This window comes from Hemiscyllium ocellatum, chromosome 19 (assembly GCF_020745735.1).
Source record: "Hemiscyllium ocellatum isolate sHemOce1 chromosome 19, sHemOce1.pat.X.cur, whole genome shotgun sequence".
Lineage (NCBI taxonomy): Eukaryota > Metazoa > Chordata > Chondrichthyes > Orectolobiformes > Hemiscylliidae > Hemiscyllium > Hemiscyllium ocellatum.
The window spans coordinates 20,612,637-20,635,218 of NC_083419.1; the positions used below are offsets into that span (position 1 = coordinate 20,612,637).

Here is a 22,582-nt window from a genome sequence, read left to right on the forward strand (position 1 = left end):
AATCAATTGTCCTGGTGTTATGTAAGTTCAGGCCTTTATTTTGCTTAGCCAAGCCTTATAGATCATAAAATAAAGCTAAGGGACTGCTGTGTGAAGACATATGAACTGGTTATATTTGTCATGACAGAATCCCAAATTAACACATAACGGTCATCCAAAGATATGTTTCTTGTATTAATGAAGTTGTTACCTACAACAGGACTCACCGTTATAACCCTTCCATGATTGCCAGGTGGTTAAAAGAAAATCTTTGAGCAGTAAGGTGAAACAAAAAATGTTGGAATATAACTGGTTGAACTCTTTAGATTGTGAAAAACTACAATCATCAAATTCTTGAGCTGAAATCTGTTAACTCTGAGATCTCTCCACTAGATGGTGATCTTGGACTTCAAATTTATTGGTGTAATATCGATTCCTGTTTCAGTAACTCTCCCTTAAGTCACTTGGGCTGAGATTTAATAAATTCATTAAGTTTGCCTGTCACCATGGATGATTTGCTTTATAGGGATTTGGAGGAATAATTATTTTACTTGGAGTCGTGAATCTCAGCATTGCCATTGATCCCATGTATCTGAAAACAATCCCTCAATGTGAACAGAAAAAGAAGTTGGTGGAGAACCTTCGCATGTCTGGCAGCATCTGTGGGAAGAAAGCAGAGGTAATGTTTCATCAGAACTGTCAGTAGGTAGGAAAAAGGGGTATTGATGGTGAAGTTGAAGTTGGTGGGGCAACAGAAGAGAGGTAAGCAGATAGTAGGAGACAGAGTCCAGAGAGAGAGGGAGAGAGAGAGAGAGAGAGAGAGAGAGAGAGAGAGAGATATGAAAGGTGTAGGTAAACACGGAGATAACAGAGAGCAGATAGAAGAAAGCTGAATAAGAGATAAGAGCCATAAGTGAGAAAATGGGATGCTGAATACATCCCGTATAACGTGATAATAGAACACAGAACAGTACAGCACAGAACAGGCCCTTCAGCCCACGATGTTGTGCCGACCATTGATCCTCATGTATGCACCCTCAAATTTCTGTGACCATATGCAAGTCCAACAGTCTCTTAAATGTCCCCAATGACCTTGCTTCCACAACTGCTGCTGGCAACGCATTCCATGTTCTCACAACTCTCTGTGTAAAGAACCTGTCTCTGACATCCCCTCTATACTTTCCTCCAACCAGCTTAAAACTATGACCCCTTGTGTTAGCCATTTCTGCCCTGGGAAATAGTCTCTAGCTATTGACTCTATGACTCTCATTATCTTGTATACCTCAATTAGGTCCCCTCTCCTCCTCCTTTTCTCCAATGAAAGAAGTCCGAGCTCAGTCAACCGCTTTTCATAAGATAAGCCCTCCAGTCCAGGCAGCATCCTGGTAAACCTCCTCTGAACCCTCTCGAAAGCATCCACATCTTTCCTATAATAGGGCGACCAGAACTGGATGCAGTATTCCAAGTGCGGTCTAACCAAAGTTTTACAGAGCTGCAACAAGATCTCACGACTCTTAAACTCAATCCCCCTGTTAATGAAAGCCAAAACACCATATGCTTTCTTAACAACCCTGTCCACTTGGGTGGCCATTTTTAGGGATCTATGTACCTGCACACCAAGATCCCTTTGTTCCTCCACACTGCCAAGAATCTTATCCTTACTCCTGTACTCAGCTTTCAAATTTGATCTTCCAAAATGCATCACCTTGCATTTATCCAGGTTGAACTCCATCTGCTACCTCTCAGCCGATCTCTGCATCCTGTCAATGCCCCACTGCAGCCTACAACAGCCCTCTATAGTGTCAACGACACCTCCAACCTTTGTGTTGTCTGCAAACTTGCTGACCCATCCTTCAATCCCCTCTTCCAAGTCATTAATAAAAATTACAAACAGTAGAGGCCCAAGGACAGAGCCCTGCGGAACACCACTCACCACTGACTTCCAGGCAGAATATTTTCCTTCTACTACCACTTGATGTCTTCTGTTGGCCAGCCAGTTCTGTATCCAGACAGCTAAGTTCCCCTGTATCCCATTCCTCCTGACCTTCTGAATGAGCCTACCATGGGGAACCTTATCAAATGCCTTGCTGAAGTCCATATACACTACATCCACAGCTCGACCCTCATCAACTTTTCTAGTCACATCCTCAAAGAACTCGATAAGGTTTGTGAGGCATGACCTGCCCCTCACAAAACCGTGTTGACTGCACTTAATCAAGCCATGCTCTTCCAGATGGTCATAAATTCTATCCTTCAGAATCCTTTCTAACACCTTGCAGAAGACAGACGTGAGACCTACTGGTCTGTAATTGCCGGGGATTTCCCTATTTCCTTTCTTGAAGAGAGGAATTACATTTGCCTCTCTCCAGTCCTCAGGTACAACTCCAGTGGAGAGCGAGGATGCAAAGATCTTTGCATGTGGTAAGCAACTGCTTTTCTCATTTCCCAAAGCAGCCGAGAACAAATCTGGTTCGAGCCTGGCGACTTGTCAATTTTAATGTTTGACAAAATTTTCAGCACATCAGCTTCCTCTACCTCTATCCATTCCAGCATGTACACCTGCTCTTCAAAGGTTTTATTCACTACAAAGTTTGTTTCTTTTGTAAAGACAGAAAATGGGACTAGGAGTAGTTGAAACTGGGCGACTGTGCTATAAGTAACCTATGTCATTACAGGACTGGGTGTGGGGTAAGCAATAAACATGGAACCAACTTCAGTAAGGAGGCTTCTGAAATGTTCACCTTGTTCCTCACCCAAGGATTCCTTCCCCCATATCTTTACCACGAGCCCCATACATCAGTCCTCATCATCACACGGGCTCCTTTCATCACAGCCACCCATATTCACCCACTAATTATCCCAATTAGAAGCTTTTTTTTCTCCCTGGCTCACTATTATTCATCCTGTTGTCTACAGAACTGCTGTTCCCGCTGGACTCCATCTCCCCCTATGGTTCAGTCCCTTCCCCTCTCTCTCCCTCCCCACCCATGGTCTTCAGCATACATATCTATCTTTAACTAGCTACAATCAATCAGTTCTGAAGAAATGTCACTGGACCCAAAAGGTTAACACTGCTTTCGCTCCACAAATGCTGCCAGACCTGCTGAGGTTCTTCAGCAATTTCTGTTTTTGTTTCTGATTTCCAGTATATGTAGTTCTTTGTTTTTTGTTATGCATACTTCTCTTCACTAGCTTCCACTTGTCAGGATAGTTTACTGTCCTCTGTTTATGGAATAGTTTCTGATGACAGTGGATAATCAGATATTATTTTCATGATGAAACAGTTGACTCAGCATCAACAGTACAAGTAAGAACACTTTTCTATTCAGCCAGGTAGAGATTATCAGATTACTGACTTGGGCCTTATAGATAGTGAGTTACTTATTGCTGATTTTCCACTCTCTAATCTGATCTGAAGTTGTAGCCACAGTATTTATGTAACTTGTCCAGTTACTATAAGTCAATGGCAACTCCAAGATGTTGCTGGTAATGCTCCTGAATGTCAAGAGGAGATGGTTAAGTTCTCTCTTGTTGGTGGAGGTGATTACCTGACAATTGTGTGAAAAGGAATTCACTTGTCACTTACCACCTCAACCCTGAATATTGTCCAGATCTTCTTGCATATGGACATGAACTGAGGAGTTGTGAATGGTACTGACCTCTGTGCAATCTTCAATAAACTTCTCCAAATTGTAATAAAATGTCACTAACAAATTAGCTGAATATTAGAACTCGGACACTACACTGAGGAAGACAAGTAGCAATAACCTGATCCTGAGATGATTGGCTTCAATAACCCCACACCATCTTTCTTTGTGCTACAGTTGACTCTAACCAATGAAGAGTTTTCCCCCGGATTCCCATTGACATCAATTCTGCTAGGCCTCTTCCACACTACATTTGATTAAATGTTGCCTTGGTGCCAAGGATCATTGCTTGCACTTCGACTCTTGAATTGAGCTTTTTTGTCCATTTTTGGACTAAATGTTTATTGAGGTCAGCATCTAAGTGGTCCCCAAAATAAGCATCATTGAGTACATTAACATTGTGATCATGTTACTTAATAGTACAGTCTATGGCACCTTTCCATCACTTTGCTGATGATTGAGAGTAGATGGAGGAAGTACTGGTTGGATAGCGCTTGTCCTGTTTTCTCTGGGAAGAACATATCTCAGTAAGCTTCCCCATTGCCTGCTAGAGTCAGTGTTGCAGTTGCTCTGGAACAGCTTGGCTAGGGTTTGGCCAATTTAGAAGCATATGTCTTCAATTTTACAATAAGGTTGTTGTCAGGGCCAATAGTCTTTACATTGTCCAGTGCCTTCAGCCATTTCTTGATAAGAAACAGAGCGAATCATATTGACTGGAGACTGGTACCTATGACGCAGGAGGCGGAGGTGGATCATCAACTTGGCACTTCTGGTTAAAGATGGTTGCAAATGTTTCAGCCTTGTCTTTTGCATTGAAGTGCTGTGATCTCACATCAGGGAAAATGGGGATGTCTATGAAATCTTCTCCCCAAGCCAGACACTTAATTTATGACTGGATGTGGCAGGACTGCAGAACGTGTGAACTATTTTTTCATTTGATTGATCCGATAACCTTTCAAGATATTTACTGTTAGATTTGTCCTACAAAAGTGTCAGCCCTACTTTAGTTGGTAGCCCTCTTGCCTTTGAGTTGGAAAGCTGAGATTCAAATCTTCCTTGACTTGAGTGTCAAAGGATATGGTTCCAATGAAGCACAGAAGAAGGGTTGCATTTCAGGCGAGATATTAAACTGAGGCCTTGACTATCCTCTCTCATTTAGAGATAAAAGATTCCATAGCAGTATTTTGAAGATGAGCAAGGGAGTTCTCCCCAGAGTCTTGGCCAATATTTGTCCACCAGCTAACAATACAAAAATCATATTCTCTGGTCATTATCGCTTAACAAATTGTGAGAGTTTTCTATGCATAAGTTGCTTGCCATGTTTCATAGTAACTCATTCACTACAAATTTATTTTAAAACACTCATTGGACATGGAAAATCCTATATAAGTGAAAGTTTTGATTAATATTCTTGTCAAGTGGCTCTTGCAAAGTACTATTGATATAAAGTACATAAAGTATTCTTGTTTGTTATATAATTATAATTCGAGAACCACCTGATGAAGGAGCAGCACTCCGAAAGCTAGTACTTCCAAATAAATCTATTGGACTGTCACCTGGTGTTGTGTGATTTTTAACTTTGTACACCCCAGTCCAACACCGGCACCTCCAAATTATAATTCTTCGCATCAACATAAATTTAGATAACAACGCTTGCTAAATTCTTCATTCTATATTCATCTCTGGAAAATGAAGCGCATTGTTGTTGGGTAAACCACTTTATTTACAGGATGTGATCTGTTGCTCAGATTAGATCAACTGGAGCAAACAGTTGTTTACATGGGAAGTACATTAATAAAGATATCTTCATTGTTGCTATAATTACGATTGTTGCTATCTTATTTCTCATGAGTGTCAACAATAGCCCCACATGATACAACAGCATTCGTAAACAGAACAAAGGACAAATGCCTGGAATATTAGGATTCTGTTATGTTTAATACTTCACAGCTAATGTAATTCCAAAAGGGTGTGCATTTACAAAGCATGTAGAAATGGTGAAGAATCATTAAATATTTTCAAAATGTGTCAACGTTTCCTATATTAGGAGTACTGCACAATTCCAGATGCTGAAACTCTCTCTCTGTAAAAGGTTCCTCTGCCTGTAATTTTAATATTAATCCGTTTTAACAATATTTCCCAGGAGATCTCCTGCTCATTTTTCCAGGATAGTGGGCGGCACGGTGGCACAGTGGTTAGCACTGCTGCCTCACAGCGCCTGTAGACCCGGGTTCAATTCCCGACTCAGGCGACTGACTGTGTGGAGTTTGCACGTTCTCCCCGTATCTGCGTGGGTTTCCTCCGGGTGCTCCGGTTTCCTCCCACAGTCCAAAGATGTGCGGGTCAGGTGAATTGGCCAAGCTAAATTGCCCGTAGTGTTAGGTAAGGGGTAAATGTAGGGGTATGGGTGGGTTGCGCTTCGGCGGGTCAGTGTGGACTTGTTGGGCCGAAGGGCCTGTTTCCACACTGTAAGTCTAATCTAATCTAATCTAAGATGGCCCTTCTGTGGGAATTATTACAAATGAGCAGGAGAAATTCTACAGAAATTCAGCTGTTTGTCTCCTTAGAGGTTAGCCAACATTTGCAAATTATTAAATGACTGCCACATGAACAATTTATATTTTACAATTATTGACAAATACCAGGATCCTCTGCAAATTTCCCAAGGCAAATGGCCCACCTAGATAACCAAAATAACATGGGAACTTTCTATTAGAAAATGTATTCTGAACAGTCTAAACCTTTCTTATCCCCAAAAGTGTCCTCTCGCCAAAAACATAGTTTGAAGTAAAAAGTTGGAAATTATTGCCAATGCCTTGGGGGCTTCACAGTTTTAGCTACGTGAATTGAAGAAAACAGTCCTCTTCTTAACATTCACTTGATGAGAAGATTTGATACAAGCTCTAAAACAGAATGAGAAACCATTTACACATGTCCTGACCATAACCCTACTTTTAAATTGTCTGTCTACTTGTAACATAAAAGCAATGTAGTTCAGTACTTGCAAAGATGACATGAAATCTTAATTTGATATAACAGCTTTTAAATTAAATTTAAAAATCACACCACACCAGGTTATAGTCCAACAGGTTTAATTGGAAGCTCACTGGCTTTCAGAGCGCCGCTCCTTCATCAGGTGATTGGCCCCAGTCCAACACCGGTATCTCCAAATCATGTTTAAATTAAATAGTTACCTTATTCATTGTGTTATGATCCTAGCTGATGTTATTACTGGACAAGTCAGATCCCAGATTAAAATCTGGTGAATTAAATACTGTAGTATGCATATAAACAAGATGGTCTTTCACTGAAACACAAATGCATAGAATGCTGTAGATTTGGTTTTAATTATAAAAAAGATTAATGATGCAAAAGAAACATGATATAACAGGGCAACACAGTGACTCAGTGGAACGGCATGGAGGCTCTGTGGTTAGCACTGCTGCCTCACAAAATCAGGGACCTGAGTTTGATTCCAACCTTGGGCAACTGTCTGCGTGGGTTTCCTCTGGATGCTCAGCTTTCCTCCCACAATCCAAAGATGTCAGGTTATGTGAACTGGCCATGCTAAATTGTCCATAATGTTCAGGGAGGTGTAGGTTAGGTGCATTAGTCAGGGCTAAATATAGCATAATAGGGTAGGGGAATGGGTCTAGGTGGGTTACTCTTCGGTGGGTCAGTGTGCACTTGTTGGGCAAAAGGGCCTGTTTCCATGCTGTAAGGATTCTATGATTCCAAAAAATCAAACCATTTACTTCTAGCACAATCTGAAAGATTTTGAAACACATGGTAAAATACAATCACATCTCTCCCAATACCATCACTCTACATTGCTTAAACACCAGTGAGAGTTTACTTCTCTATCACATCTATAGGTTTTGCTGTAAATGTTTCTTTCATTTCCCTGTCATGAGAGTTTGGTTATTTCTTACTTAATTAGTCATGCAACTAAGCTTAGACTTCCTCAGCATCAAATCACTCCTTCAGGATTCTAATCAGACTCTTCCATTCTGAAAGGTTCAAACTAATAGTCTTACATTGGGTTATCTATTTTTCTACCAGATCTAAACTATCCCTTTTCTTAAGGAAAAACTGCTCATACATCCTACTCAACCAGGACTTCTGTAAACTGAGAACAAAAGCTTTCCACATGATGTTTATCTAAAGCAAAGAAAATAAAAAATTGATCCTTACAACTAACAGTAATCTAAATCTCCACAATAAGACTCCTCTCCTCATACTGTTGTAAAATAAATCATGCCTTCAGAAATACTGACAAGTTAATTATTAAGCACCCACAAACACACAGACTAAACCACACATGCCACTAGTTCAAACTCCATACTCCTAAACCAAAGATATTAAAATGTATATAAATCACACACCTTACATCATAATTATTTAAAATAATTAGGAAAGCAGGTGATTAAAATATTTTCCCTTCATATCTTGATATCAATTTTGTTTCCAATAAACCTTAGCAGGTAGAAAAAATGATAATGTCTGCCTACAGAAAGTAAAAATTAAATAAATTACAGCAAATGCTTGTAATTCATTAGGATATTACTTTAGCATCATTGGGAGGATCTATCTCCTAAATGGTATAAAAATTGCATTATATTTCCTTACAAGATTCACGAAATACAGAAAAATTTACAGTCTTGTTCTATTAGCCTTACTCCAAATGTTTTGTGTCCAACTCATTGTAAGAAACATTTGTCTCATTGTATAGTCCTCTCATACCAAATTTTGCCTTACATATGCTACTGGAAAAGTACAATTATATTCAATTACTGTATGTTAAGTTATCCTCATTTCAGGCAGTTTGGGACATTCCTTCCATGCAACTTATGCATTTAATGGTAAGGTAATAGGGAGCGTTGCTGAACAAAGAGACCTTGGAGTGCAGGTTCATAGCTCCTTGAAAGTGGAGTCGCAGGTAGATAGGATAGTGAAGAAGGTGTTTGGTATGCTTTCCTTTATTGGTCAGAGTATTGAGTACAGGAGTTGGGAGGTCATGTTGCGGCTGTACAGGACATTGGTTAGGCTTCTGTTGGAATATTGCGTGCAATTCTGGTCTCCTTCCTATCGAAAAGATGTTGTGAAACTTGAAAGGGTTCAGAAAAGATTTACAAGGATGTTGCCAGGGTTGGAGGATTCGAGCTATAGGGAGAGGCTGAACAGGCTGGGGCTGTTTTCCCTGCAGCGTCAGGGAAACCTCTATAAACCTTATAGAGGTTTACAAAATTATGAGGGACATAGATAGGATAAATAGACAAAGTCTTTTCCATGGGATCAGGGAGTCCAGAATTTAAGTCCAGATAGGCTTAGGGTGAGAGGGGAAAGATATTAAAGAGACCTAAGTGGCAATGTTTTCATGCAGAGGGTGGTATGTGTATGGAATGAGTTGCCAGAGGAAGTTGTGGAGGCTGGTACAATTGCAACATTTAAGAGACATTTGGATAGGTATATGAATAGATAGGATTGAGGGGCATATGGGCCAGGTGCTGGCAGGTGGGACTAGATTGGGTTGGGATATCTGGTCAGCATGGACGAATTGGACCGAAGGATCTGTTTCCATGCTGTACATCTCTCTGACTCTAACTAGGAATTTTTGATTAACTACACATTTTCACCAAGGGAAAACCGCTCTATTCTGTTGAACAATGCAGGTATACTTATCAGATCAAATGTCAATGTCACTGTTGGCTGTTTTTAAATTCTGTAACTAATGTACAGAATCGCAGAGTATTATGGTGTGGAAGATGACTTTTCAGTCCATTGTGTTTGCACTGGTTCCCTGAATAAGCATTATGGCTCAAGTTTCATTCACATTTTTTTTTCTCATAAGATTGGATTATTTTTTCTCTATTTAAATAACTATTTAACCGGCATTTGACAAGGTTCTGCATGTAGACTGGTTAGCAAGATGAAGGGCTTATGCTCGAAACGTCGAATTCCCTATTCCTGAGATGCTGCCTGGCCTGCTGTGCTTTGACCAGCAACACATTTTCAGCTGTGATCTCCAGCATCTGCAGACCTCATTTTTTACAGCAAGATTAGATCACATGGAATCCAAGGGAGCTAGCTAGTTTGATACAAAATTGGTTTGAAGATAGGAGACAGAGGTAGTAGTAGAAGGTTGTCTTTTTGGACTGGAGGTCTGTGACCAGCACTGTGCTGCAAGGATCAGTGCTGGGTCCACTGCTTTTTGTTATTTACATAAATAATTTGGATGTGAATAAAGGAGTACAGTTAGAAAGTTTTCAGATGACATGAAAATTAGAGGTGTAGTGGACAGTGAAGAAAGTTATCTCTGAGAGACAACAGGATCTTGATTATATGGGCCAATGGGCCAAGGAGTGTCAGATAAAGTTTAATTTAGCTAAATGTGAGGTGTTGCATTTTGGAAAGGCAAACCCAGAGCAGGACTTATACATTTAATGGTATGGCCTGGGGCAAGTTGCAGAACAAATAGACCTTGGAGTGCAGGTGCATAGTCCCTTGAAAGTGAAGGTGCAGGTCGACAGGATAGTGAAAAGGCATTTGGCTTGCTTTTATCGGTCAGTACATTGAGTATAGGAATTGGGATGTCATGTTGCAGCTGTACAGGATATTGGTGAGACCACTTTTGGAATACTGCATTCAATTCTGGTCTCTCTGCTACAGGAAGGATGTTGTTAAACTTGAAAAGGTTCAGAAAAGGTTTCCAAGAATGTTGCTGGGATTGGAAGATTTGAGATTTAGGGAGAGGCTGAATAGGCTGGGGCTTTTTTTAATCCCCTGGAGCTTCAGAGGCTGAGTGATCTTACAGAGATTTATAAAGTTATGAGGGGTATGAGTAGCTAAGGGCTTTTCCCCAGGGTTGGGAAGCCCAAAATTAGAAGGCATAAATGTAAGATGAGAGGTGAAAGATTTAAAAATGAACTTTATTGTGCAAAGGGTGGTGCATGTATGGAATGTGCTGCCAGAGAAAGTTATGGAGGCTAGTACAATTACATCATTTAAAAGACATCTGGATGGTAACGTGAATAGAAAGAGTTTAAAGGGATATGGGCTAAATGCTGGCAAATGAGACTCAATCACTTAGTGATATCTGGTCAGTGCGGACACATTAGACCGAAGGGTCTGTATCCATGCTGTATAAGTCTATGACCTTTCGTATGTCTTAATTTAATCTGCCCCCACTACTTCCAGGTAATTTAGTATGAAGATTTTTATCACATCACATTATGGGCGGCACGGTGGCACAGTGGTTAGCACTGCTGCCTCACAGCGCCTGAGACCCGGGTTCAATTCCCGACTCAGACGACTGACTGTGTGGAGTTTGCACGTTCTCCCCGTGTCTGCGTGGGTTTCCTCCGGGTGCTCCGGTTTCCTCCCACAGTCCAAAGATGTGGGGGTTAGGTGAATTGGCCATGCTAAATTGCCCGTAGTGTTAGGTAGGGGTAAATGTAGGGGTATGGGTGGGTTGCGCTTTGGCGGGTTGGTGTGGACTTGTTGGGCCGAAGGGCCTGTTTCCACACTGTAAGTCTAATCTAATCTAATCTAAATAATGCAAATTACCTTATATCTGTATCCTCTCATTCTTGATCATTTATGAGAGAGGACAGTTACTCCCTACCTACTTTGTGCAACCCCTTGTGATTTTGAAAATTTCTATTCAGTATCCTCTTAGCCTTCTTCCCTCCAAGGTAAACAGTCTCATCTTCTCCAAGTTATCTTCATATCTTCATTTCTGATTAACCTTTTCTGCACCCTCTCCAATGCATTCACACCATTCCTAATTTTTCCTCTACTCATAAAACCGAGGATACTATACACACTTTATTAACTGTTCACAAACCCTGTTCAACCACCTTCATTGATTTATGGGTATATGCACCCAGGCGTCTCTACTCCTGCACATCCTTTAGGGTAGCAGCCCTTATTTATGAACATTCTTTTGAAAATGTATCGCCTCACACTTCCACACAATGAACTTTATCTGCATTCTAACCATCCACTTCACCAAACGGTCCATATCCTTCTGAAGTTTTACACTATTCTGCGTACAGTTTACAATGCTTCCAAGTATCACTCACAAACTTTAAAACTGTTCCCTGTGCACCATGATCTAGCTCATTAATATATATCAAGAAAAGCAAGGGTCCCCAAAACGGACCCCTTGTGAACTCTATTAAAAACCTTGCTCCAGCTCAAAATATATCCATTCACCATTATTCTTTGTTCCCTATCCCTCAGCCAATTTTGTATCCATGTTGCTACTGTTCCAACTACTCCATTAGCTATAAATTTCCTCAAAGCTCTGTTGTGAGGCACTATCTTCAACATCTTTTAGAAGTCTACGTACACAACATCCATAACTTGTTAGCTCTGTTAGCTCTTCAACTATTCACTCACAATTCAATTTAACTGCAAGCAAATCTAAAGCCTCAGCTTCAAAAAATTAATTTTTGAGGAAGTCTGTTGCACATCCAAATTGACAGGGACTAGTTAAGAACATGCAAACTTTAACGTAGGTATGATTTTCTTTAACAAAAGCATTGCACAATCCACAAGGGAGAAGTCACAGCTGCCAGTGTGGCCTAGACATTTGAAAAGCAGTTCTGCACGTGTGCACTTTGTAGGAGTGTAGATTCAATTCCCATTACAGATTTACTAATTATGAAAACAGTACTTCACATAAAGATTGGAGAATGGTTTCCAAAAATTGCATCATGCTCCAAATACACATTGAAGTGAGAGTTTTATACAACAAGGATAAAGTCAAAAGCAATTTCAGTGCAGCTAACTTACATTAATGACATACAAAGACTGATATAAGACATCAATAGATATGGTATAATTTATCTTTCAGGACATTATAGAGTAATAGAGTTGTAAAGCACAGAAACAGACGCTTTGGTCCAAATTGTCAATGCCAACCTGATATTCTAAACTGAGGCAGTCCCATTTGCCAGCATTTGGCCCTTTCCCCTCCAAACCTTTCCTATTCAGATACCGATCCAGAAGCCTTTTGCAATTGTACCCATCTCCACCACTTCCTCTGGCAACTTATTCCAAACATACACCACCCTCTGCATGAAAAAGCTACCCCTCAGGTCCCTTCTAAATCTTTCCCCTTTCACCTTAAACCTATGCTCTCGAGTTTTGGACTCCCCAACCCTGGGAAAAAGACTTTGCTAATCACCCTATCCATGCCCCTTAATGATTTTATAAGTCTCTATAAGTTCACCCCTTAGCCTCTGACACACTGGAGAAAATAGTCCCAGCCTATTCAGCCTCACCATATAGCTCAAAGCTTCCAATCCAAGAAAATAAATATGTGGAAAAATATTATGGGAAATAAAAATGACATAATTGCAACATAATGCCTATGACAAATAGTATTGAGCAAACTATCAAATTACTCAATTTAATTAACATCACCAAGATGTATTTCAGCCTTGTATTTTGGGGTATTACTTCATTGGCCTGGATTATATAGTTTTAATTATTGTAAAATGATTAGCATTCACCATCATTATCCTGTGGAACTGACAGCGACTTCTGATTTCTGTGGTAATATTATTGATTGGATATGACTACAGCAAATGACAATCACAACACTGTCAAATCAGCATAGTGATTATTCTCTGCATTTACACTAATCTGAAAAACCCACCATATACCATTAACTTTTTAGCTTTAATCAGCTTGCCAAGTTATTTTGAAATGTTGATGATCTCACCTTCAATAACTAACTATATCATAAATTTTAAACCCTCAGAACCCTCAAAGTAAAGATTTCTAACCTACTTACTTACAGCTGTATCTCACTGCAGTTTGTAATGCTTTCATTGGAGTGATTCAGCTGTTCAAATGTCCTTTCCCTATGGACCTCCATGCTAATGGCATCATCGAACTGTTGGCAGTCTTTTACTGATGGTGGGGGAGGGGGTGGTGTGTTCAGAAGGTGAGAATCTACTCTAAGATGCTGCAAGGCAATCCTTGCTGGCAGAAATATAATTCAAGCATTTCCCGTTCTAAAGGCATAAGGAGTAGGACGTTACACTGGTATTGGTGTCCAAGCTGTCACAATTCACTAGGCAAAAGTGAGTACTGCAGATGCTGGAGATTAGAGTCAAGAGTTTGGTGCTGGAAAAGCACAACAGGTCAAGCAGCATCTAAGGAGCAGGAAAATCAACGTTTCGGACAAAATCCCTTCATCAGGAAATTACGCCATGTTCTTCGTGACCTGCAATACATTATCAATGAGGATGAGCACCTCACCAAGACCTTCCCCACACCTCCACTACTTGCCTTTAAACAACCGCCAAACCTCAAACAGATCGTTGTTCGCAGCAAGCTGCCCGTCTCTCACATTGTCTAGCTATCACCATTGTTAACAGCTAACCAGAGAATGCAACTTTTTTAAAAAAAGGTTTTGTGATTTACACATGAGAGAAGTGAAACCATCACTGTATTCTAACAGATGAAAGGCTTAACAGACAATCAATTTTTCAATGTATAATTTCAGTTACATCACACCGTAAATTTTTGCTATAAATTCTGTGTTAGGAATGAGCCCTCCACTATCACCTGATGAAGGAGCGTCGCTCCAAAAGCTAGTGTGTTTCCAATTAAACCTGTTAGATTATAACCTGGTGTTGTGAGATTTTTAACTTTGTACACCCCAGTCCAACAGCGGCATCTCCAAATCATCAGGAATGAGGCTGGGAGCCTCAGAGGTGGACAGATAAATGGGAGAGGTGTGAAGCTGGGGGGAAGGTAACTGAGAGTGCAATAGGTGGATGGCAGTGGGGGTAAAGTGATAGGTCGGAGGGGATGGTGGAGCAGCTAGGTGAAAAGGAAGATGGATAGATGGAACAGGTCATGAGGATGGTGCTGAGCTGGAAGGTTAGAACTGGGGTAAGGTGGGAGGGGAAATGAGGAAACTGGTGAACTCCACATTGATGCCATGGGTTGGACGGTCCTGAGGTGGAAGATGAGGTGTTCTTCCTCCAGGTGTTGTGTGGTTAGGGAGTGGCGATGGAAGAGACCCAGGATGTGCATGTCCTTGGCAGAGTGGGAGGGGGAGTTGAAGTGTTCAGCTGCTGGGCAGTGGTGTTGGTTGGTGCGAGTGTCACAATTCACTGTTAATACTGCACAGAAAAATCAGGAACTCACACGTGTACAGATCATTGAGAAAATGCACAGAAATTCAAAAGATGTTGTCACTGACTTTACACTTTACCAGGACTTGGAGCAGCATCAGTTTTGAAACAATGGAATAGAGAAGGATTTCTACTCCTACGCTGTTACTTCCAAGTAAAATACTCAATAAAATTTAACCTGTTGATTATGTTGTAAAAGATGTATTAACTTCATCATTGCTACAATCATTGGTCAATGTGAAAAGTTTCATCTTAATGTGTCAAGAAGATCAGAATTGCTCCTTTAGGTATCACAAAGACAACTCAGATTTTGAAAACACTTCCTCCTCTTTTGCAACCATAGACAGAACCACCTTCCACTCTGAACTCACCTTTAACTGACTGTTGGGACTGTTCCCACATTTCTGACTGTCTGTCACCAAATCCCTACTCTCACTCACCAACCAGATAATGGATTTGACCAACATGAGCGCAAGACTCCTTGAATATTTACATAACTGAGGCCTTGTCCTTCACATCACTTAGATTTCCAGATCCTGGACTCCCCACATGAGCTGCCTGTTTAGGGTTTGTGAGCACTGAGCCTCTCCCAACTTTTAAAATTGGGGTTTACATCAAGCAGTACCTTGTTTCATCAATGTTTGACTATCCAAGTGATAAGTCCACACTGTTACAATTAATGTCAATGCATATACATCCACCATATTCTGTGCTGTGTCATACAAATTTCTACTTCTATTAATTCTCTAAAGGTTTTTGGATACATTAGATCAAAGCTAACCTTGCATTTACCTCCACAGTCACAAATATTTTAGTTATGCACTTAATTAAAGCCAAATTTGTCATGCTACTGCAAAATAAATGAATAACATTTATGCTAATTATTTACCCAGTTCAGTAACCCACTTGCAACTGATGCTTAGTGTTAATTTTCATTCTTTTCGAAGCAGGCCTTAGTGAAGGTAATACAATGTTTCATCTCATATTTCCACTTTTATAAAAGTTTGTATAGTTTACCTTTCTTGAAGACAAGCTGACTTCATTTTGAATGGTGAGGGACCAGAAGAAACGCATGGCTTGATTTCTGGTGCAGGCCGGCCCTGGGGATCAATGTTAACACTTACAGTGCCAGAAAGAGAGCCAGGCTGTACCATACTGTTTGCAATTTTAACCTCTGGCTGTGACTGCTGCACAGGAATAGAGGAAAGATTGATTGACTGATGCTGTTGTTTATCCTGGTTGATTTGAAAATGAAGCTTTTCCTTCAACCTGTATAGAAACTGATAAATGTAAAAATAACACTTAGTTATGGAAAAGTTGAATGACTAAACACATGATTTAATTCAGTCTTTCTAGCCAACCCAATGCAATGTGGAATGAAGACTCAGGAAGCACACTGAACAGAAGCATTTAAGGGAAACTAGAAAAACAGTTGAGGAAAAAGTAAATAAAGAGCTTTGAGTGAAATTTGGAAGGATAGCAAGAGGCTCAAGTGAAGTATAAGTGTTGGAAGGCACTTATTAGGTCAAATAACCCGTCTTTGTACTGCATATTCTACATAGTTTTGCCTAAATAAGTCCTTCCATCACATTACTTCTACTCTACTTTGTGCAAAGACTTTGTCCCTAAAGTACATTAGTGAACCAAATGGGTGGTTTTTTTTTAATGGCCATTGATGGTGGTTGCATAGATATCATTAGGCCGGCTCATTATTCGATTTTATTGAATTCGAATCTCCCCATTTGTCATGGTGTGATTTGAGCCCGTATGCTTAGAACATTGGCCTGGGATTCAAGATTGCATTATGACCAATGCACCATCTCCCCAAATATCGTCATAGATTTCACACATTTTATATGCATAATAATTTAGATGACTGTGAACAATTTTTCAATCTGAACCCTTTAACTCCTAATTTCCATGAAACCATATTCTCCTAAATAGTAACATACACAGGTAACACAGCTCTTTCTGTACCTATCAGTGCAGACTAAGTAATTGTGAGCCCATGTTATTTTCGCTAAATAGCCCTGTCCTATAGCAGAGGAAGAACATTGGCAACCAGAGTGAATGTGCATATACAGCAGCAGGGGGGTCAAATCTCATACAGATCCTTCCCACTTTCAGGTCCTGAAGCTAGCAGAAGACCAAGGCAAGGTACCCATGCTGAACAGCAGATTGGATATCTACAGCCATCTAGTGAGAAGCCAGCCAAGTAGCTACTGCCAGCTGCACATCAAGCAGCAATGTCTTACTAAAACCTCAGGTAAAGGTGACGGCTGACAAACACTACATTTAAAACACAGAATATAGAACAATACAGTGCAGAACAGGCCCGTTGGCCCTAGATTTTGCATGAACCTGTGAACTAATCTAAGCCCATCCCCCTACACTATCCCATCATCATCCATGTACTTATCCAAGGATTGTTTAAATGCCCCTAATGTGGCTGAGTTAATTACATTAGCAGGCAGGGCATTCCAAGCCCTTACCACTCTCTGAATAAAGAACCTTCCTCTGACATCTGTCTTAAATCGATCACTCCTCAATTAGTAGCTATGCCCCCCCACCCCCCCCCCCCCCCCCCGTACAAGCTGACGTCATCATCCAAGGAAAAAGACTTTCACTGTCTACACTATATAATCCTTTGATCATCTTGTATGTCTCTATCAAATCCCCACTTAGCCTTCTTCACTCCAAAGAGACCAGACCCAAGTCTCTCAGCCTTTCCTCATAAGACCTTCCCTCCAGATCAGGCAACATCCTGGTAAATCTCCTCTGCACCTTTTCCAGTGCTTCACATCCTTTTTGTAATGGGGCAACCAGAATTGTCCACAATATTCCAAATGTGGCCATACTAGCATTTTGTATAGTTGCAGCATGGCATTACGGCTCCAGAATTCAATCCCTCTACCAATAAAATGTAACACACCTTATGCCTTCTTAACAGCACTATCAACCTGGGTGGCAACTTTCAGGGATCTATGTACATGGACTCCAAGATCCCTCTGTACATCTACACTACCAAGGATCTTTCCATTGACCCAGTATTCTGTCTTCCTGTTATTCTTACCAAACTAAATCACCTCACATTTAGCTGCATTGAACTGCATATGCCACCTCTAAGCCCAATTCTGCAGTTTATCCAAGTCCCCTGCAACCTGTAACATTCTTCCACACTGTCCACTACTCCACCAAATTTAGCGACATCTGCAAACTTACTAAACCATCTACCTTGTCTGTGTCCAAATCACTAATAAAAATTACAAACAGCAGTGGTCTCAAAATTGTTGTGGCACACCAGGCTGAATATTTTCCATCAACCGCCACTTGGCTGCCTTTTTACAGAAAGCCAGTTTCTAATCCAAACTGCTAAATCCCCCTCAATCCCATGCCTCTGCATTTCCTCCAATAGCCAATCTTGTGGAACCTTATCAAAGGCTTAACTGAAGTTCATGTACATCATGTCAGCTGCCCTACCCTCATCCACATGCTTGGTCACCTTCTCAAAAAACTCAATGAGGTTTGTGAGATATGATCTGCCCTTGACGAAACCATGTTGACCATCTGCAATCAAATTGTTGCTTGTTAGATGATTATAAATCCTATCTCATATAATCCTATCCAAACCTTTGCCTACAACAGACATAAGGCTCTGGATCATCTCTACTGCCCTTCTTGAACAAAGGCACAACATGTGCAATCCTCCAGTCCTCTGGTACTAAACCTGCAGACAATGAAGACTGAAAGATCAAGGCCAAAGGCTCTAACATCTCCACGCTAGCTTCCCAGAGAATCTTTGGATAAATCCTATCCATCCCAGGGGACTTGTCTACTTTCATTCCTTCTATAATTGATTATACCTTTTCCTTACTAACTTTGATTCTTTTTAATCTAATATTCCGTATCTCAGTCTTCTCCTCCTTTTCCTGAGTGAAAACAGATGAGAAATACTTGTTTAGCACCTCTCCGATCCCCACAGGGTCCACACACAACTTCCCATTTCTGTCTTTGACTGGCCCTATTCCTACCCTAGTCATCCTTTTATTCCTCACATACCTATAGAAAGCTTTAAGGTTCTCCTTTATTCTACCTGCTAAAGACTGCTCATGTCCTCCCCTTACTCTTCTTAGCTCTCTCTCTTTAAATCCTTCCTAGCTAATCTGTAACTCTTCATCGCCTCATCTGAACCATCTCGTCTCAATGTCACATAATACTGGGTCAATTGAAAGATTCTTGGTATTGTAGATATACAGAGGGATCTTGGAGTCCGTGTACATAGATCCCTGAAAGTTGCCACCCAGGTTGATAGTGCAGTTAAGGCATATGGTGTGTTACATCTTATTGGTAGAGGGATTGAATTCTGGAGCTTAACAAGAGATGCAATTTCTTTAGTAAACCATGGTTCCCTTACCTTATCACTTCCTCCATGCCTGACAGGGACATACCTGTCAAGGACACGCAATATCTGTTCCTTAAACCAGCTCCACATTTCAATTGTCTCCATTCCCTGCATTTTGCTACCCATTCTATGCATCATTAGTCTTGCCTAATTGCATTATAATTGCCGTTCCGCCATCGATAACTCTAGCCCCTGCGGCATGTATCTATCCCTTTCCATCACTAAACTAAATGTAACTGAATTATGGTTACTCTCTCCAAAGTGCTCACCTACAACTAAATCTAACACTTGGCCTGGTTCATTACCAAGCACCAGATCTAGTGTGGCCTCCTCTCGTTAGCCCTTCGTCATACTGTGTCAGGAAACCGTCCTGCACACATGGGACAAAAACTGATCCTCTGAAATACTAAAGTTATAGCATTTCCAGTCAATTTTGGGGAAGTTAAAGTCCCCCATAATGACCACCCTGTTCCTTTCACTCCAACCCAGAATCGTTTTGCCAATCCTCTCCTCCACATCCCTGCAACTCTGCGGAGGCATCTAAAAAACTCCAAGCAGTGTGACCTCTCCTCTCCTGTTTTTAACCTCAGCCCATACCAACTCAGCAGACAAGTCCTCGTCAAAAATTCTTTCAGATGCCTTGACTAACAAGGCCACACCTCCCCCTCTTTTACCCTTTTCCCTATTCTTAATGGAAGATCTAAATCCTGGAACCTGCAACATCCATTCCTAACCCTGCTCTATCCAAGTCTCTGAAATGGCCATAATATCGAAGTCCCAGGTACCTATCCATGCTGCAAGATTACCTACCTTATTTCGGATCCTTCTGGCATTGGAGTAGACACACTACAAACCAACTTGCTGTCTGCCAGCACATTCCTGTGACCATGAAATCCTGACCATGCCCTTCCTACTCTCGTCCTCCTGTGCCCTGGAACTACACCTCAGGTTTCCATCCCCTTACTGAGCTAGTTTAAACCCAACCGAATAGCACCAGCAAATTTCCCAGTTTTGGTGTGGTCTCCAGATCAACTTCAAAGCAGGGCCAAAAGAAAAATAGCCCCATCACTTAGGCTCATCTCTACTGACCCTTCACAGCAAACCTTGGAGGAAGAGCACTCATGAGGCTCTGAGGATGCACCATTAAGCCCTTCCCTCCCATCCTCCATAAACGCAGAGTCATTCACTTCTGAGCTATCTATAGATGGCTCAGGGTCACATTCTAGTGGGCACAGCACTGACCATAGCTGAAGGAGGAAGAGACAATCAAGGGCTCTGACTGTCAGAGGACTGTTACTGAGCCCAGTGCAAATGAGAGAGGGAGATGCCATTTTGCATCAACAAGGAGGTGGAATGACAGGCAAGCAAAGAGGATGGGAATCTCAGGAGATGATTTGTGGCCCCACTTGCCCTCTACCAGAGACCCAAATCTTTCCATTAGGGCAGGCCAAGGAGGTTGCAGCAACTCATTTTCAGGAGATGCACAGCAGGCAGGATGCTCTCTAGGCTCAATATAGAATGTCCACAAAATTCAACATGGCAAAGCAGTCTACAGCATTCCTCAAACACAGTTGCAGCTGCCAAGGTGGCAGCAAGATAAGAGTAGGAAGGGAAAGATTAAAGAGTCATTTGGAGTCATTCTGGGTGCATGGTCTCAACCTTTGAAAATCTAGTATACCTGTTGGATTAAGGTGGTCAAACATTTGGCATTGAAATACATGAGGAAATATCAGGAATGAGATGCACATTTTCCAGTTGAGATTTTGGTATTACCAAGCACCCTTTTGGGCTTGTATCAAGCTGCTCCTGTCTTGGGTGAAAGTCTGCCCTACTGCTACGTCTACATGATAAAGTAATTCCTCAATGACCCATGACTGAATTTCTCCACTGTGGCCTTGATCTTTACATTGCTTGCCAAGTATGTGGTAGCACTGGCTGACACTTAGTGGCTTTCATTATCCATTCCCTGAGATAACAGTCTTCCAACTGTGGAATCTATAGCCTATGTGTTAGTTTCATCCCCTTCTCCTGAACTTTCAGATGTACAAGCCGTAAATGTTCCTGTGATATGAATGTGGATAACCTCAACACCATAACACTGTTGATTCTTAGCTACCCTCCTGGTCAAAAGTGAATGAATGATGGGACATGGTTGGGATGTTGGTGTTTAGAGCTGAAAGAGTCTCTTTGCCTTTATTCTTCAGTGAGGGCATGCCTTCAGAAAAGGCCTTAACTAAGCACTCACACAATAATGTTTTTCAGTTCCGGTTTCATTTCTTTTAGTTGAGTGTGCTTGAGTTGTACAGGAACACATACAAACAGATCTCAGGATCCCTCCCAGTCACACTGTCCATCCTCTGAATGGTCTTCTGTTGAAAACCAATTTTGAAAAAGATGGTGGGTCTAAATGTTTTCCCTTCACTCTTTCGCCCTCTACACTCCCTGTTTGAAACACGCTTTCCTCCAATAACGCTTATGCCTTATCCCTTTCCACTGGCAGCCCCTTTCTCCTTCCTCAAACGTCCCCCCATGATATCAGCCCTTTCATGATCTCTCTCTCAATACTCCTGCTCCTGCAGAAACCATCCAATCACCACCACCATCGCCAATAAAAACTATCCCTTATGCCACCCAGTTCCTGTTATAACACCGGACCATACATTTCAATTTTCTCCTTCCTACTGTCTTTTCCACCAAATGATAGGATCTTGGAGCCATAGCACTAAAATGTTTAAAATGCAAAGGAGGTGAAATTCAACTTGGACAATTTATTGAAGGATTGGATGACGTATATGCAGAACCTGATACTATGTTGTGTTTCAGTTCAAGACAAGTTGCCACCCCAAAACCTTTAAGTGAAAATTAATTAGATATTTTTATTGACTCACAATTTTCATAGAAGACAGGTTTGAACATTTCTAAGCACATATATAGAAAAGACATGCAGAAACTTTCTCAAAACAGCAGTATGACAGAAATAATAATTTACATAATCATGTAAATTACACAATAAGCACTAATACAACCACAAAAGACTTGAATAGTTTTTCAAACCAGAATATGCCATTTAATTGCAAAATGCACAATTAAGATTAAGAATCTTACCATTAAACATGTAATGACAATAACAAAGGCAGTGAGGAAGATAACCACAGCATAGACTCCTTCTTTATTCCAAATCCCATCCCTCCCATGTTCTCCATGCACAATTTTTTTCTGAAAGGAAGCAAAAAATTGACATTAGTGCCGATTGCTAAATATCTGTTATGCTTTACATTTTCTTTCACTACAGTTTACCTGTATTGTATCCACCATGTCAAAGTTCAAACCACAAAAACAATTAGGACAGATGCATTTGCCAAAAATATTTACCAATCTGTTTCTGAAATAGAATT

General features: G+C 40.9%; 1 protein-coding gene across 1 annotated transcript in view; it reads right to left on the reverse strand.

Annotated features, from left to right (window-relative positions):
• The window catches only part of LOC132824896 (receptor-type tyrosine-protein phosphatase R-like), a 215,802-nt gene that overhangs the window by 132,487 nt on the left and 60,733 nt on the right, over positions 1–22,582 (reverse strand). The window contains exons 5-6 of the mRNA XM_060839743.1: positions 22,293–22,403; positions 15,803–16,065 (exon numbers count right to left, since the gene is read on the reverse strand). Coding sequence (XP_060695726.1) covers positions 15,803–16,065; positions 22,293–22,403 — 374 coding nt within the window. The remainder of the gene's footprint in view (positions 1–15,802; positions 16,066–22,292; positions 22,404–22,582) is intronic.